Below are 19,583 nucleotides of genomic sequence, written 5' to 3' on the forward strand. Positions count from 1 at the left end.
CAAATCAAAGTTTTCTCAAAATTAAAATGAGTAAAACAACCAAATGAGCTAACAGTTCACCACTGTTATTTCTGATAACTTTTTAAAGAAAATACTGATTTTCTAACAAATGATACTTTTGTTGCAGTCAGATGGTTTCCATTTATGGAGAGCCATCTCTTCAACATGCAGAACAGTGTTCTCCTTCACTCAGTGGGGCTCTTTCTGTATCAGCCAGAGACTCAAATCAAAGTAATAAACACCATCTTTTCTTTGTTTCACACTGAGCATATGATGTGGGCCATTTAAACAGGACAATCATGGTCTTACTACATAGACCTCCAGGCACAAAATTGGGTAAAATCATCGTTGGTTATCATTGGTCCAACTAAGACCCCCATCCTATTTAATTTGTCCATTCAATAATATAATGAATGTCTATGAATTTACCGTCAGACATGAAAACTAAAACATTACATTCCAGGTGTTAATTTAGCTCAACTTTGTAATTCCAGCTAAGAATGATTACATTCTCTTTTTTTTCATTCTGTTTTCATCAACTCCAACAGTTGGATCTGTTGAATTAAACAGTTTTGATTTTAATCACGTCTTCCGAGGCATTAGATACTTTTGACAAACAGAACACAGTAAATAAAGCTGTGCTAAGACTTGAAGGTTGAGTGCTATCACCAGCTAAGTAAGTTAAGAGCCTGACTAAGTAGTCTCTGAGCATGTCTGATTCAATACAGAATTTCCACAGAAATTGAATTGTCTCATCACTCAGGCATCAATTACATTATGAACAGTAAATCGCACTGTACAAGTAAAAGGCTCCACATACTGAGAGATTTTCATTGATCTGATGAGGAATCCACAATTTCTTTGAGATGTGCAGAAGGTGCCCCACCTCTGACATGGTCTTGGGGCCCTCCAGATTCAGACTTAAGCTTTTACTGGTTTTACATAATTATGTTCTATGCAAGCTTTTTTCTTCCTTTTACTCAAAAGAGGGATCTCAAGAATTCATCAAAACTTTGAAATATGTTCATTTAGTGCTAATACTATGAGTACTTATCCTATACTAGTGGCCTGGTGCACAAAATTTGTGCACGGGGGGGAGGGGGGGCGGTCCCTCAGCCCAGCCTGCACCCTCTCCAATCTGGGACCCCTTGGGGGATGTCTGACTGCTGGTTTAGACCCAATACCACAGGACATCAGGCAGTCAGACATCCCTCTTGCAATCCGGAACCACTGGCTTCTAACCGCTCACCTGCCTGCCTGCCTGATCACCCCTAACCACTTTGCCTGCCAGCCTGCTTGCCCCCAACCGCGCCCCCACCAGCCTGCCCCTAACCACCTCTGCTTCGGCCCTGTCACTATGGCTTTGTCTGGGTGGTGGCTACGGAGCCGGCTGAGGTGCCAGCTTGGCTCCATGGCTCCGGCCAGCGTCACCATCTTTGTCACGTCAATTTGCATATTCCCTCCTTCTTGGCTGTGGGTGCCTACATCTTTATCGCAAAGTGATGGTTAATTTGCATATTACTCTTTTATTAGATAGACTAGGGGTCCAGTGCATGAAGATTCATGCACTGGGGGGGGGGGGGGATGATGAGGGGGGTCCCTCCGCCCAACCTGCACACTCTCCAATCTGGGAGCCCTCAGGGGGAGCCCTCTCCAATCTGGGAGTTTCTATCTATCTTTGCAATTGTATGAGTGAATTGTCTGAGACCCCCAACCCAGTTTGGTTTGTTGCTCACAGAATAATAGAGGCTTTTTTTTTCTTTACTCCAATGGTGGAGATTTCTTGGAAGTTTTAGGATATCTTCCCTTTAATTTTTCCCAGACACTCTAATTTTACTTATGTCTCTCACCTTTGCTTTCCCTCCATCCCCAACCACAACAGTAACTTGCTCCAGGCTCACTTTGCTCTAGTGTCTAGATCCGTCTACCACGAGAACTATAATTCCCAGCATTCCTGGTGCTCCCTGCAGTCTGGGCTTCCACTTCTGCTCCTGGGCTGCCACCAAAACTACTATTCCCAGAATTCTTGGAGCTCCCCACGCTCTGGGTTTTCCCTACCGAGGGAGCTACGTCCCCACAAGGGAGTGACCGAGGAAGCGACCAAGGGAGCCACACTCCCCTAAGATGCTGGCTCTCCCACTCTGCTCTGTGTATGCAAATTGCCTGCCATCTTTGCAGGATTAATTTGCATACTCACTCCTCATTGGCTGATGGGTGTGGCTTGTGCATAGCGGAAGGACAGTTAATTTGCATGTTTCTCTTTCATTATATCCTATCTAATAATAGACAAACATGGTAATTAACCATACCTCCGCTACGCTTCCCATTGGCTAATCAGGGTGATATGCAAATTAACTGCCAACCAAGATGGCGGCCAGCAGCCATGCAGCTGAAGTGAACATGAGGCTTGGTTGCCCCAGCGATGGAGGAAGCCAAGGTTCCCCACCTGCGCGGCCTAGCTCTGAGCTCTGGATGCAATAATGTTGCAATTATAGAAGCTAAACAAACCCCAGGTACCTGCTTTTGGCCAACCGGCCTCCGAGCTGGAGCCACAACAAAGTTTCAATTACAGAAGGTAAATAAACCCCAGAATAAAATAAAGAAAGAACAAAGGAGAGACTGGGAGCTTCAGTTGCAGGCTTGGCCTGCCTAAAAAGAGCCGTCAGCCCTTCATCCAGACTGGCCAGGCACCCCAGTAGGGATGCCCACGCTAAAGGGGGTGTGGCACTATGACACACACTGACCACCAGGGGGAAGATGCTCAATGCAGGAGCTGCCCTCTGGTGGTCAGGGCGCTCTCACATGGGAGGATCTCTGCTCAGCCACAAGCCAGGCTGATGGCTGCCAGTACAGCGGTGGTGGTAGGAGCCTCACCTGCCTCCTCAGCAGCACTAAGGATGTCTGACTGCAGCTTAGGTCTGCTCCCACTGGCAAGTGGACATCCCCCGAGGGCTGCCAGAGGAATGTCTGATTGCCAGCTTAGGCCCAATCCCCTGGGGAGCAGGCCTCAGCCAGCAGGTGGTCATCCCTGGAGGGGTCCCAGACTGTGAGAGAGTACAGGCCGGGCTGAGGGACCCCCGCCCCCGCCAAGTGCAAAAATTTTTGTGCACCTGGACTCTAGTAGGATAATAAAAGCCTAATATGCAAATTATCCCCTCCACCAGGAGTTACGCTGGGAGTTCAACAACTCAATCAGTCACTATGAAGCGCACTGACCACCAGGGGGCAGATGCTCCGACCAGTAGGTTAGCTTGCTGCAGGCGCTGGTGAGCTGGACTGGAAAGTGAGGTGTGAGGTGAGAGCTGTCAGGATGCTCCCAGGGTTTGGCCTGAGACCCGGGCAGAGGCAGGAGGGGACAGGAGCCAGGAGGGACCGGGTGGCATGGGAGGCTGCTACACATGATCCGAGAGCTGTGGACTCCGCAGCCCTCAGCAGCCTGTGGCTGTTTCTTTTTATTTGTTAAGTTTCACTAACTACTCCAGGAGAGTGGGTAGCACCATTATGGGGGGACGGGCCAGGCACACCTGCCCAAGGCCAAGGGGCAGCCTTGGGCTCCCGGGGATGCAGCAGAGAGGGGGGTGGGGATGAGTCGGAAAAACCGAGTCCAAAACTTCAAAGGAAGCAGGAGGCAGCGAGGGGCGGAGGGTGACAGCTGTGCAAGGGCCTCGAAAAGCTGCTGGGTGGGGGCAGCCAAGGAGCCCGGTGCCTTTCCCACAGGACAGGCTCCACATCCCTCCCTCCTCCTCCCCTGACCCATCGTCACCCCAGCTCTCCTCCGAGACCCCAGCTCTCCTCCAAGGCCCCGCCTGCGCTGGCCCTGCAGATGCTCCGATCAGTAGATTAGCTTGCTGCTGGGGTCAGGCCAATCAGGACTGGGTGAGACCAGGACTGGGTGAGACAGGGCCGGACATGCCTTGGAGCCCTACCACCATCTCTCCTATGGCCCCTCCCTGGCCTCTGGCCCCAATCGGCCCTGATCAGGACTGAGCAAGAGGGCTCTAATCGGCCCGATTGCCATCCAGGCAGAGGGAACCCACCCATGCACAAATCTGTGCACCGGGCCTCTTGTAAATAATATTAGGATAATTCCTTTGTTAAAGTTTTTCCTCATCTTCCAAATATGATTATCATATGAACAATATATCTTTTTCAAAAGGCAAAGGCATAAATTTGAAAAGACCTGAAATTCAGCAATAAGTCTGTCACTTTCTACTTGCCAAAAATATACGGCATGTTCATGTTATCTATATCTATAAAAGCCTAAGAGACTGGCCAGTTGGCCAACTGGCCAACTGGCTGGAAGTTATGACACACACTGACCACCAGGGGGCAGACGCTCAACACAGGAGCTGCCAAGCTACAGCAACTTTGAAGAGTGCCCTCTCACACTCCGGGACCCCTCGGAGGATGTCGGACTGCTGGTTTCAGTCTGATCCCCGGCAGGCCAGGCTGAGGGACCCCTCCAGGGCCTCTAGTATAACTACAAATATGAGATGAGAAAAAGACAGTGTGAACACCACAGTGCACTGTGAGAATGAATGGGAAAATTATTGTTTTATAATTAGCTACAAAGAAAAATTGTGTCTAATTTAAATAAAAACTCTCATATATGTGTTCTACTGAACCTGCTGTACTGAATCTGCTGTTTCCCATAATTCTTTGCTCTACCAGACAAGCATGAAATGGGGGCAGAGATAATATGCATACCTTAGCATCAAACCACTAATGTTTTCATCTAAAAACAAGCACTCTGTTAATTATAAATGCTATGTATATAGTATAATTTTCTGTATTTGTATAACTATCAGTTCATGTCCCCTTCACCAAACCCTGAGAAATGAGACAGGTGTCCTCTTCAGCATCACAGATTAGAGGGGAGAAGGCCACATGGACACAGAGAGCACACTCCAGGTTGACTCCAGTAAGAAGCAGGACATTACAGTTACGTAGAACTTCACTAATCTGCAAGACCTTTCCCATAATGCAATCATAAATCATATACTTAGACCAACTAAGAAGAAATCCATTCAAAAGAGTTCCAATGCAGATTCCATATTTTAAATCTATGAAAATTCACAAGTGTTGATTACCCTCTGGAAAGCTAAGACAGAGAAGAAACCATCTACTGTAGAGACAGGGCATACACTTTCACAACAGGAAAACAAAACAATGTGCTAAGAGGAAAGGACATCAGGCTTCTGGCTAAGAAGTTATTGTCTAGACTGAAAATCTAGGAAAGGCTTTTCACAGTGAGACAAAATCTGGGCCTTGAAAGAAAGTGCACACTGACCCAGGCCAGTGTGTAAATAAAAGAAGAGAACAGACAAGACTGGTGGCGTGGCTTCCAGCAGGAACTGAGTGGAAATACTAACGGGGATGCTGAGACAGAAATCACACTATACAAGGCCATGTCCAGGAAATCATTATCACAAAACAAGAAAGAACTGGATTATATTAAAACTCAATGGAAATGATTACTTCCCAGAAAAGCGGATCTCTATTTTAACATCATATGCTAGAAATAGCTCTAAGTAGAATAAGGTTGACTCATACGAAATACCAATATTTGACTGTTTTTAACCTAAGTGTTGATTTCATCTAACTCAATGTTAGGAGGTGTTAATATCTCAGTAAATAGCAATTGGTGTCATAATTCTTTCGAAAGGAATAAAGAATTAGCTGACATGTAAGATGGTGATTTTGTCTTAAGATTAACTCAAGATCCACATGTCACTGCCTGTTTTCTCCTGATGAGAGTAGCACCATATTTTGGGCCTTTGTTTTAAGCTCACAATTTATTACACAAGTGACCCTATGACTAAAAAAGAATGGGGGAGGAAATATCTTAGAGAATAACCTATGTAAGTACTTGGTTTTTCCTATTAGAGTTCTGTAGCATAATAAAATGTAAACATCTTGTTTCTCTTCTGCTAAAATTGATAATCAAATTGCTTTGATCCAACTTTACAAAAATTATTTCAGAAAGGTTGTAAGTTTTCTAAAAATTTCCCAGGAAAATTTTTAATCTTGGACAATTATAAGCAAATACCAAGACATCACGAATATAAAGAACCTCTCACAAAAAGTCAGTACATATAATGAAACTGTATAAAGTTAGTAATTAACCATAATTGAAGGCTGCAGTGAACATATAGGCTTTTGTTCTTTTTAATTCTGGCGCTGACTGGGAATTAAAGACAAGAGCTTAAGGCAGAGTTTAGTCAGAGTCCAGATGTATAAGTCCAGTATTCTAAAAGTAACTTAAGTAAAATGAGAGAATAGACAAAAATATTCTAGATGCCTGCCAGTAGAAACACCTATACTCTGAACCTTCAACATATTCCATCCATCATATTTGAGATCACTTACTCATTGTCTTTTTTAAAATTTAAAAAAACAGATAATCCTATATTGAAGACCTGATTGAATTACTAGATTAAATGATAGCAAGAAAACAATCCCTTAAAAAATCAACTTCTCACATTCAACAACAATGTATTATTGCCTGCAAGAGCAATGGGAACGAACATACATACTAGAAAAAGAATAGTTTCCTAACTCCACAAAACTCAATTTTATCTATTTCTACATAGGAATGAAGTAGAAAGCAATAGAATAAAATGTCATTTTAATAAGGATCATCAGTACTACTAGTAAAGCACACATTTCTGTTGTAAAAACTCACTGAACTAGCACTAGAGACAGAGTTCTAACATGCGCAGTACTGGTACAGTCTTGGGTTTCATTGTTAGGAGACAGTAATGATTGGCTAGAGGAATTTCTATATATACTCCACAGTAGTAAAATAAAAACAATCAACTAAAGATGGAATAAATAAGACAGGGACTCTTAGACGTCAGAGCGTCAGACTGAGACTTGAAGTAAAAAATAATTTGGTTGGATAACCAGGAGATGGAATACAGTTTGAGTGCATCAGGAAAGAGGCAGAACAAAGTGGATAAAAAGGAAGACGTAGATTGTGAGTCAGGAAAAGAATGTGTCTAACAAAATCAAATGGATAATTAAAAGGCTTCTTTGCAGCTAGTTCTGCAACAGTAATCTGGGAGAAGACGTCTGGGTCTGGTTCTGAAGGAACAAAAGGGACCAGGCAGTCTGTTAGGGAGCAGGGAGGGAGGTCCCCAGCAAATGTCACGGTGACATCACCATCTACCTGCCCCCAGTCTCTCCATGGTGTCTGAACTCTACACTGACAGGGGTAGAATCCCAGACCAGCTCTAGGTTGTGCTGGCTCCTCTGATGTATAGAGAAAAGTAACCAAGGCAGCTTTCACAGATCTTCTCAGCCTGTTTCCAACCCGGTGTCCCAGGCTCATCCATACTCTTCCCACATCCACTAAAGGAAATGCCCCATTGGCGACCATGTCTTAAACCTGCACAGTTTGGAATCAGTTCCTCACCTATTCCACACCCCCTAAGTCAGGTGACCCAGGTCACACCAGGCACACTAGATTAGGATACCACGAGTTCACACACTTCTCAAAGACTCCAACTGTGCTCTCTGCTCTCCATGTCCCATTTAAAATGTAGCCCCTTAAAAGGGCCTTTCCTGACCACCCCTCCTAAACTATACCTCTCCCAGACATGTTCTGGAACAGCACACCCCTGTATTTTCATCAGAGCCTGACACCTAATAAAATGCTTTTTCCTTTACATGCGTGTTATCTTTCAGTCCTTACCCTCGACCCTTCAACTAGAAATCTAAGGGTCACGAGAAGAGAGGCTGCGTCATCTCCAAACACTACTTACCATCTCAGTGTTGGAACACAGTAGTAACTGGAGTAGATGTAGGAAAGGTTTATTGGAGGAATAAATGAGAGGCCCTTACTGGCTTCCCCAGAATACCCCTTAAGGAGGATTAATTGTTCCCTCTTCTAAAACTTTCTTCTGTGTCATTGTGTTGTTTTTTATACATTATGGATAACTGCATAAGAACCCTTATATTCTAAAGAACAAGAATCATGTAATATTCAGGTTTACTTAAGCTCAATAATAAAAGACACAGAGATGAATGCTCAATAAAATGCTGGCTTAAAATTAAAGAATGAATCTTAGAGTAGAAAATAATCTTATACACATATATACTACTAACACTTAAAATCCCTCTGCTACTATCATGAGAATTACCTTTTTAAGTAGCAAATATGGTATTTTATCAATACACCCGTGATATACTCAGAACAGCAGCCACTTTGGAGGGCGAGCACCTGGAGTACAAGGCACACAGTGCTCCGATCTTTGCTGGGGAGACACACTAGCTACATCTGCTCAGCAAGCATTCTTCAAACAACAGATAATCATGACAAATAAAAGCACTATTGGAGTAATACAAAGACATACACTAAGTTTTCATACAGTGGGCAAGGACGATTTTTTAAAAGCCTCATAATGGGGCTAACACTGATCAACACATTACTCCCAAAACTACGTGGCTGAAGAAATGTGTACTCCCAAACAAATACTGACCCTGCTTTACAAAAATTCCCACTGCAAAACTTCGCCTGAATTATGTAAGATTGTTACAAAATATCACGCACATGAAATGGGAATTTCCCAGAGGGGAAAAGAGATGGATGCAGAAATAACAGTAGGAAATAAAACCCCTCCATGAAGCCCACCCTGCTTTCTGAAGGTGGACTTCAATTTTGGCACTGAGCTTCTCAGCAATGAACACAAAGATGAAAACTCAATCCTATCCACAATGTGCTAACGTAAGACCAAAGTGACAAATTGTTTCCCAAAGACACACCTTTTCCTGGAATAATGACCAGAGAGAAATTTTGACTATCACAGGATAATATGACATGAGCAGGACCCTGAGCACTATCTTTACAATAAATACATGGGTTATTATAAGGTTACTTTTAAAATTTAAGTCATTATCATATCAACTAAGTAAAAAATCAGTTTTATTGGAGGGGAAAAGCTAAAAACAGTGCAGTGAAGGAAAGCAGCTCCCTAGTGATGGGCCTAATCCAACAATAAAACTGACCTCTCATTAACAAATGAATGGAAGGAATCAGTATTCTGACAGTAAAGTAAATCATCTGAGGAATATGTAGGACCTAGGTGGTCCAGGTAGGATGGCCATTCTCCATGGAAGGTTAGGAACCTATGAACTGATGAGCATGAAAAGAGGGCTTCTATCCCCTCAGAGATGAGCCCCAAAAATTACCTGTGCTAGGTCCAAACAACTCCCCCCAAAAAATTGAGCCGGAAGCTTCAACAAATAAAGGAGGAACTGAGGTCCCAGAATTCTACACCACTGGAACTTACTTTTGTTAATGTTCACTGGAAAATCTATAATATAAGTCAGAAAATAGTGATTTCAGGAAGAAAACGATTGTCATAAAGTAACTGCAAAACATCTAAATTATCCATTTAAATTTAGAAATACTTCCTATGTGCTGACAAGATGACTTTGGTAAAAAAATATATACATATCTCCTATGTTCCTTAATAATTTGTCAGTTTAATTCAGGAAAATATAGAAGGAAATTTTCTAAAAATAATAATCTTGGCTAGCTCAACTGATGTGACTTCTTCCTATCTTTCCATGTGAAGGTAATTGCTGAGCAGGGCTATCTGCCTTTTCAGTCCCACTTTGCCACAATAAGACCATGTCCAATAACCACAGCATCCTATTTGTAAACTGGATACTGTCTATGGATGGAGAAAAGGGAGAACATAGAAGAAAGACAGTCTTACACTCATGCAATAGCAATATGAAGTCATTAAAATCTAACAATCGCCCTCTCATTCAAATAAGCAACCTAAATGAAAAGAACTGATATGTTTGTCCTCCACTTTGGCTCAACAGAGTTGCTTGTTTAAATATTTTTTAAATCAGAGAATAACCTAAAAATATCCTAAACTTGATTATCATGAAAGGAAAAATGAAAAGAAAAAAAAGATTGCCAAACATCAGAGTAAGGGAAGAAGTGACAGTGTAGACCAATATATGCAAGTGGATTTGGGGAAGCATGAGCCAGAGCCAGGAAACAGGAAGTGATTGACATGAGGGACAGATGACACGGAATAATATATCTCAATGCATGCATCCATGAGATTTTAGCTTCCTCTCAGTATTCACCTTGCAGAAATTCACACAGAATAAACACTGAGGAAAACTATTGATTCTTTTAATAAAAGGAAACACATGCAGTAATAACAACTTAGCCAAAGGCAAACTATTTCTTTAAAATGGATAGTAAAGTGACAATGACAGGGGTTAATGTCATACTATGAATTCAATCTTCTTAATTCAGAGTTTTTATACATGGTATTATTCTCTCATTTAAAAGTAGCCTAAATTTCTAATCAACACAAAGTACTGCTAGCAAAGTTTTAAGAGCAACTGTGTGTATGTGTATATGTGCTTTTCCCAGGAACAATGGGTTTAGGATTTTCATGTTTTAAGAAAAGGGGTGAGGCTTACATCTAAACTGAAAAAAGAGAACAATGGTGACAATTTCATACAATTTTACATCTAAAATAATAAAAGGATTATATGCTAATTAGACCAGACATCATTCTGGAAGTCCTTCCTGATGAAGCCGGGTCCGGAAGGAAGCAAGCCGGGTCCTGGAATGCCTGCAGGTGGCCGGAGGAGGGAAGCCCGGGTCCCAGGTACCCAAGGGAAGCTGGTGCCAGCAGCCGGGGGAAGGAAGGCCTACTCTTGCATGAATTTTTGTGCATAAGGCCTCTAGTATAAATATAAAGGTTTTGAGAAAAGAGAGAAAGAAAAGGAGACCAGATCAATGCCAAAAGACTGACAGAATTTCTGTCCCACAGTAAGACTCAGTGATATTTAGTACATATGAGACTGCGTGGGAAAGATTTTGCTTCTCAGTAAGATTAAAGGTACTGATGAAGATGACCAACTCCAAATCCCAAATGTCTGATGAAAGGGGAGAACCCAGGACCAATGATAGGGCTGGCCATCTGAAGGAGGCCAGGGGAAATGTATGCCCCATATGAAAACACCAGCCCTGAGCCAGCCCCAGGGCCTGAACACAACCCATAGCTATGTTGACAATAAAACACACAACCTTAGCCCTAACCGGTTTGGCTCAGTGGATAGAGCGTCAGCCTGCGGACTTAAGGGTCCCAGGTTTGATTCCGGTCAAGGGCATATACCTTGGTTGTGGGCACATCCCCAGTAGGGGGTGTGCAGGCGGCAACTGAATTGATGTTTCTCCCTCATCAATGTTTATAACTCTCTATCCCTCTCCCTTCCTCTCTGTAAAAGAAATCAATAAAATATATTTAAAAAAATAAAATTAAAAAACACACAACCTTCATAGGCTCCTCCAGAAACTATTTCACACAAAAAAATACTAAGGTTTTGATGTGGATATTCATTAATAACTGGGAAAAAAACAAGTGCATTTCTTTTTATTGTATAAAAACATTTAACTCTGAGACTCTCTGATGCAGGCATCACTTTAAAATCCTCTCCTGGGCCCTGGCCTGTGTGGCTCAGTTTGTTGGGCATCATCCCATCCACCAAATGGTTGCTGTTTCAATTCTAGGTCAGGGCACATGCCTGGGTTGCAGGCTCCATCCCCAGTAGGGGATGTGCAGGAGGCAGGAGGTGGATGTTTCTCTCTACCTCTCCCTCTTCTTTCCTCTCTCTCTAAAAATCAATAAACTATTCTTTAAAAAATAAAATTAAAACCCTTTCCTGGTACAAGTGGCTTTGAGAGCATGTCAGTCTTGTACCTGAGATGCTGCCAGTGTGGCCTTTCCTGACAGGGTCCTGACACCACAGAAGCAGAGATAAGGTCAGAGGTTCTGAGCGGTCGTCTCCCCTCCTCCTATTCACAGGGTCACTCACAGCCAGCTGATAGCCGAGTGCTAAACCCTCAATGCCAGCGCTCTCCACTGTGATACAGCCTGGCTTTCACACAGAGGTACTGATCATGGAGGTTTCAATCATGGAACTGTGCAGAAGCTCATTTTCTAAATTACTGCTAACGACTTTAAAGTCATACAGATACTATGGCTTACTATACGAAAGGAGAATTTACTTTTTTAAAATAGGGAATACTTTAGAGTAAAGCTGCAAAATTAATTGGAGTTTATTTTAAAATGTGAATTTGGCTATATTTAGTTATTTACATTTAAGTGTATAAGATTTCTGAAATATGGCAATGCATGACCTTGAAATAAGTTCATGCAAATTAAGGAACTTAAAAGTATGTTCTTACACAAGGCATCACTTCAGGAGTTCATGGTGTCAAAAAAAATATATTTGAAGTCATTTAGTTTTCTGTTGCTAATCACGGTCATGCTAAGAAAATTTATTGGTTCATCAAATGATAGTGTACGTATATGAACTGATTTGTAATAAATTATCATTTTTGCATACATCAGTCAAAGCACAAGGCCTAAATACTTGCAAACAAAATGCATTATTAATTTAATGGTCACAGCCTATTTAGCTAACTTCTATTACTATTTGCTGTAATATGCAATGCATAAAAGGCAAGAATTGAATTCAAAACATAAAAAAATAAACTGATTAAACTTTCCTGAAGAAATTAAAATATAGCAAGCTTGCAAAATTATAGCCAAGACACTAATGTTTTAAATAGGTAAAAAAAAAAAAAATGTTTAACTTAATTTTGAGAACAGTTATGCCCAGAGTGAGGGTTCAGCATGCTGGTAGTTTCTTTGTTTCCTACAACCACTAAAAGGCATGATTCCCTCAAGAAGGAATAGAGAAAAGTGAAGTAGAAGGAGAGATCCTTTTGGCATTTACTGTGCTAGGTACTGCTAATTAACCCTTAGTCTTCTCCAGCTATGGATGTCCAATAGAAACTTATACTGCTACTGAGGTCCTGGCATTTGGACTTAGCATTTCTATGCATAAGAGAAAATGTCCTCCTCTAAACAGATATTATAAACAGAAAGTAACCTGAAGCTCAGAGCTTTTAAGAGGAAAAGCAATACAGTCTAAGATGCTTACTTTAGATAAACTTGGACTACTCAGAAGGTAGTAACCCAGAAGATGGGTTATACTCCCCATCTGATATTCATTTCCCGATTTTAGGAGAAAAATTATACCGGCAATGCTGAAAAAGGCTATCATATCTCTAAGAGGAGAAAACATGAAATCTTTCTCTTGCCTCTTTTTAGACACCCTTTATGTACTGGGGACTGAATAGGTGAAAGCAAGAGAGTATTCCTGGAGTGTACAGGAAAAGATAAAGGGAAAAACCAAACTTCTACCATAATATATATATGGTATCTACTATTTTTGAAGTGCTGGAGGATAAATATAAGATAATAAATTACATAGTTGAGTTCAAAATGTATACTAGTTATATAGTAGGGAAGTATTTTCTTTTTACTAGTTATCTGATCTAGATTGTTTTCATTCAAATTTATTTGTGAATAAAACATCCTAAGTACCTATATGTATAGATTCTCAATGTGAGAGAATATAATTAGTAGAAGAAAGAGCACTGGAATTGGAGTAAGAAAAGTAACAATTCTAACATTTGAGTTATTGAATAAAAAATTGTATATTCCTAAATCACAGTCCTTAGACCTATGAAACTAGAATAATAATACACTGCTAATAAGGTCATAGAATAAGTAATTGAGATAATCCATGTGAAAGCAATGAGAATCCAGCAATTAAAAATGTTTTGTTTCCACTTCTTTAACACTTATGAAACATAACTTGGAAATCATGAAACATAAGTCACAAATTATAATTTAAATAATATTGAATTTTTTGAATTTCAAGAATAATGCATCCAGGATATGTTCAACATATACATTTTTGACTCAAATTAAATATGTTATAAAGAAAAGTATAAGAAACCAAAGGCAAAAAGTAAACATATGGGACATCTCATTTTTGATACAGCAGGCATGTCCAAACTAAAATGCTAAAGAAAATAATACGCCTTCAATAGAAACATCAAGTTAAATTCCTTGTAAACATAAAAAAATATTTTACAGGCATCTTAAATTTTTACAAAGGCAATTAAACATTTAAAACATGGCAGAAGAGGCCCTAGGATATAGTGTGATAGAATAAGTTGCATGATTATTGACATTTTAAAAGAGTATTAAAAACAAAGAACATTCCAGGAGTGTCTAGAATTTCTGATACCATCTTGGAGGATTTGAGGAAAGCTAAAAATTGATTATCTTTGAAGGAAGGTGAGAGTACCTGGCCTGGGTCTTATTGGCTGCAAGTGTTAAAGATTTAAAAATTTCAGAAGTAGCCATGCTCACCTGGTAGCTGACATACTATATTGCAGCTCACCTAATACAATTAACTCTAGGTGATGAAGCTAATTATGATACAATTGCAAGGAAAAAGAAAGCCTGGCAGTTGATGACATAATAATTACAGTGTTATTTTTCATGACATGGCAACTGTAGTATTATTTTGGGAATGACAACGGTGTATTTCTTTAATATTAGCAATGTTTAATTCTACAGTAAGGATTCAAAAATGTTATTTTAAAACCTCAAAATAAAAATACAGGGGGAAAATAGACAAAGTGTAGTCTTACATACTTATTTTAGCTCATTCAAATGTATCAGCAGAGGTCAATTCCCCCTAATTTAACTCTTCTACTATTTGAAGATTGTTTTACAAATTCACAAACTCAAAGTTCCTCATATCCTTTCAAATATTAATATGACTACATTTTGGAGGGAGAAGGGCATAAAACAGTGGTTCTCAATCTTGGCTGTACATTAGAATCACCTGGGAATCTTTTTAAAATCCTGATTTCTGGGCCTCATCCTCCGGAAATTGTTTCTATGTTATGGGGTGGGGCCATAACATTAGTAACAAAGAAACAGAATTTCCAGAGGATGGGGCCCAGAAACCAGGATTTTAAAAAGATTCCCAGGTGATTCTCATGTGCAGCCAAGGTTGAGAACCACTGGCATAAAACATGATATTCAACAATAGAGTACCACAAATGCAAACCATGTGAACAGGCTTGAAAAAATTCTAGAAGTCACCTTATTAAACAAATTCTGAAATGAAAATATATTAAGTTTTTAAAAGTGAATGAAAATTACCTTTCTTTGGGGGTGCCAACTCCATGTTTGCCTAGCAGATGAGTATTTAAGTGCTTCTTCATTACAAAAGCAACCCTAAAGAAAAGAAAAACAACAGTAACTATAAAACTAAAACTTCACTCTCTGCTAGAATTATGTACAAAAAGTATTTAAAAATAGGCATGTATATATGGATGTAACATAATGCACATTACAATGGCACTCTTGCTAAACAAAGAGCTGCATACAGATCAAATTTACTATAATATTTGGAAGTCAGAAATAACTGCATTTAAGTGACTGGTTCATTTTCTTATTTAAGTATACTAATGTGACCAAAACAATGATTTCAGTTCTTTAGTCATTGTCTTCACTGTCAGGAAACAAGAGAAAGCAATATCTCAATGTAATAACATTCACTGCCCCCTAGTTGATCCCACACTTCAATCACGAGATGATTTCAGAAAATGTCATTTTATTAAATATTTAAGGGACTATAAAAGATAGAATGAATAGCCTTCATGGAGTTGCCTTAAAAATATGATAATAATTTGAAGAGAGGTTTTTAACAATGATATAAATGTTTATTGTATCTGCAGCACAGGCAAAAAAAAAAAAATGTGCTGAAGTACCAAGAATATATGAATCACTAAAAAAAGAGAGTATTACCTGACATGCTATCTTATTTCATACACAAATCAGCTCACTTAATCCAATTTTGTTGACATAGATATGAAATGGACAAGAATCTGCAGCCAGTCCATGGAGCAACATTCTTCTACTGAATATGGTACAACATCAATTTAATTACTTTCTGTGATTGTTTAAAACAATTTAGATCTCCCTCAGAAGCATCAAACTCAAATGGCTCTCTTCATGAGCAAAAAAATAAATTTTACTCTTGTAACTTTCAGTGTAAAAGGGCTTGCAAACATTTTTGTTAATTATGTATTACAGCTGTCCTTCATAAAGTTAATTACTAGTAGCTGAAAGGCAACAGAATCTATTTGCATATGTACATGAAAGGCATGACATATGCAAAAATATGATTTTAATTAGCATTCTATGATATGAGGGACTACAAATCAAATTGGCATGTTATAAGATTCTTAACATTAAACACTGAATTCATCTGGACATGTTTGCACAAACGGGTTTCGTGAGACTGTGAAGCACTATAGCCTTCTGGAAGAGATGTGTCAAAAGCCACGACCGAAACAATTCCTAAAACTGAGACTGCTTCTTTTCTTTTCATGTATGGTCGATTTGGTTATTTTCCTACAATATTATGGAACCTCAGTTTTGTGGCTAAAATAATATATCTTAATATTTTAAATGACTATTACTTAATTATTCAAATAATCCATCTCTATACACTGAAAATAATATTTTCATTATATTCCATCTAATATATAATTACTATGGACAACTATAAATAACTGATCACACCATCAATCATTAAAATGAAAAAATAATTATTATATATGAAGAATCAAACTGTGATGATATTAAAGGTTAGTAAAATAACAGTACAAAATATTCTTTATTTGTTTCTGCTTGATTAGGACAAAATAAATAACATTTTTCATTTCCTTAAGAAAGAATACAGTAATAACAACAGTCCATTTAAGTCATAACTTCCCTACTGTCCTCTATTTTCCTATAATTAAAAAAGCATAAAGCTAATAGCAAAGAGCAAAGGTTAAGAACCCAAAGTTGCAAAGCACAGCTTATTTACATGAGCAAGTATAATTTAAGAGACTTGAGCTTAGAAAATGCAGTGCAGTTTAAAAAGAAAAAATATTCGTTAAAGTGTTTAAGTTTTAAGAATTGAAACAAAAATGTGATACTGCACAGGGGAACAAAGTACACAGGGAGGGACAGCTTCCACCTAATGGAAAATGCTTACATGATCCGACTGAATAACTATAACACTAAATGAGTGTTATAGATATTAAGGGGGAAATTTTATAATTCTAAAACACACTGTCGTTATAGTCAAATGCAAAATATTTATTCACCCAAAATCTGATTTAAAGTAAGTAAAAATTCTTTAAATTTGGTCCACAGAAAGCATGAGTAATGTAAAATTCTCAATATCCTCTGTTAAAAATTCTAAACCAGGCGTGATTTAGGATTAGCAATCATAGAATGCTAATTAAACTCACCAACCTCTATGGACATAACACCACCAACACGTCATGACTGACTGTGGCCTACCCTTCACTATCATCCTCACAGATTTAACATTTTTAACATACTCACTGTTTTGGAAAATTTATAATCTAGATACCATGAAAAGTAAGACAAAAATAATCCCAAATCAGCAAAGCTCTGCTCCTGCCTTCACCCACGCCCTCCTGTATAATGCACACTGAGCGCTTAAGATGTGGGCAGCTTCAGGGGGTAGGATGGAAATCAAGCCAAGTGGGGCCTTTGTGGAGCTGTCCTTCCACAGCCTATAGCTTCTCAACCAGATGGAGCGTCTCTAATGCTGACACACCCCGGGCCTATCCGCAGCCGAGTGCATGTGATTGTTCATGTCCGCAGTAGCACCTGCACGATTCTAGAAGCATTCTCAGCATCTGCAGGGCATCAGTAACAAACAATCCAAAGTCCCTGCCTCAGAAAACGGCAGTGGTTCTCAACCTTGGCTGCACATTAGAATCACCTGGGAATCTTTTTAAAATCCTGATTTCTGGGCCTCATCCTCCGGAAATTCAGTTTCTTTGTTACTAATGTTGTGGCCCCACCCCATAACAAAGAAACAGAATTTCCAGAGGATGAGGCCCAGAAGTCAGGATTTTAAAAAGATTCCCAGGTGATTCTAATGTGCAGCCAAGGTTGAGAACCACTGGAAAACCGAAAGCCCAGTGAGGGAAACAGAACAAAGGGAAAACAGAGAGCCTCGTAAATAGTGATAAGTGGAAGGAGAAAAACTAGAGAAGGAGGTGATCTGAACAGGAGGGGATCAAATTTTACATGTGGGTGGCTCAAGAATGTGATTTGTGAGTAAGGGGGTGAGAGGCTGGGCATGGCAAGGAGCAGGGAGCCGCAACCCATAGAAGGGCACCCAGAGACCATTCTCAGAGGGTGCAGTGCAGGGCAGAACAGGAGCAGCAGGCTCGGTGAGGGCGTCAGCCTCACAGGCCCTGATAGCCTGGGCTTGTACCCAGTGAGAGAAGAAAAGCCTCACAGGCATCAGAACAGAGGAGAAACGTGTCGGACTCACATTTTAATAGATTCCTAAATTAGAGGGGAGCGAGAGGAGAAGAAAGAAAGGAGAACAGAGGGAGAGAGAAAAGAGAGGCGAATTAACTGTCTCCTGCAATAATCCAGGCAAAGATGATAGTAGCTTGGACCAAGGGCTAGTAGTGAAGAGATTGGGTCAAATTCCAGATATATACTTGTGATTAGAGCCAACCAAATTCCACATGGATTGGATAGGGAGGCAAAGAAAATCATTCAAGGTTTTGGCCTAGAAATACCAAGCTGCTCTGAAGGAGAGCGCCAGTCTGGGACACATTCGATAAGAAAGCCTCTTTTGGATGTCAAACAGGAGGCCTAATCAACAGTCTTGTATTCTCTGAAACTGTCCATCTGGCAAGTGCCTGACAACCTGAAGAAACACCTTGAAATAATAAGAAACAGTATTTCTTAAATATGATTGATTTCCAAGTATATATAATTGCCTTAAATAACATCACTTAGAACTGTTTTTGGTGTCAAAGAGCAGCACAGTAATAACATTTACATCCCAGCTAAGACTTCTACTTTTCAACACAAAATTTTCATGTTTTATCTCCTAATTTTAAAATAAATTTTCCTGCACATCAATCCTATATAATAAAAGCCTCATATGCAAATTGTCCCCTCAGGCAGTCGTTTGACCAGGAGACCATGAGTTTGACCTCTCGCTATGATGTGCACTGACCACCAGCGGTGGCACAGAACATGGCGGGCGTCGGCAATATGGCCCTGGCAGCGGGCAGCAGTGGAGGTGCTGCCAGCCCCAATGGGCCCCAATGAGAGTGGGACCTCGACAGAATGGTGGGGCAGGTGGCACCAGGCCACGGCAAGTGCAAGTGGGGGCTCGATTGCTCTGATCGATTGCCATGCAGATGGAGACCAGCAGCAGCAGGGGTCCGGCCATGATCAATCACCCCACAGATGGGATGGTGGAGCAGGTGAGGGGGCGGTGCCAGGCCAAGGATGGATGCCAGGCGGGACTGTGGGTCTGCAAGGCTGGGGCACAAGCTGGGGCTGCAAGGCTGGGGATGTGAGTTGGGGCCCAATCTCTGCAGGCCACACCAAGGTACCCCACCTGTGCATGAATTCGTGCACTGGGCCTCTAGTCCTATCTAATAATAGACAAACATGGTAATTAACCATACCTCCAACACGCTTCCCATTGGTTAATCAGGGTGATATGCAAATTAACTGTCGACCAAGATGGTGGCCGGCAGCCAGGCAGCTGAAGCGAACAGGAGGCTTGCTTGCTCCAGTGAAGGAAGAAGCCAACGTTCC

General features: G+C 40.5%; 1 protein-coding gene across 2 annotated transcripts in view; it reads right to left on the reverse strand.

Annotated features, from left to right (window-relative positions):
* Positions 1-19,583, reverse strand: part of ZNF407 (zinc finger protein 407) — a 378,216-nt gene that overhangs the window by 208,868 nt on the left and 149,765 nt on the right. For both annotated transcript variants that reach the window (XM_006761911.2, XM_015562762.1), the window contains exon 4: positions 15,078-15,152. In XM_006761911.2, the coding sequence (XP_006761974.1) occupies positions 15,078-15,152 (75 nt within the window). The remainder of the gene's footprint in view (positions 1-15,077; positions 15,153-19,583) is intronic.

This window comes from Myotis davidii, unplaced genomic scaffold (assembly GCF_000327345.1).
Source record: "Myotis davidii unplaced genomic scaffold, ASM32734v1 scaffold96, whole genome shotgun sequence".
Classification (NCBI taxonomy): domain Eukaryota; kingdom Metazoa; phylum Chordata; class Mammalia; order Chiroptera; family Vespertilionidae; genus Myotis; species Myotis davidii.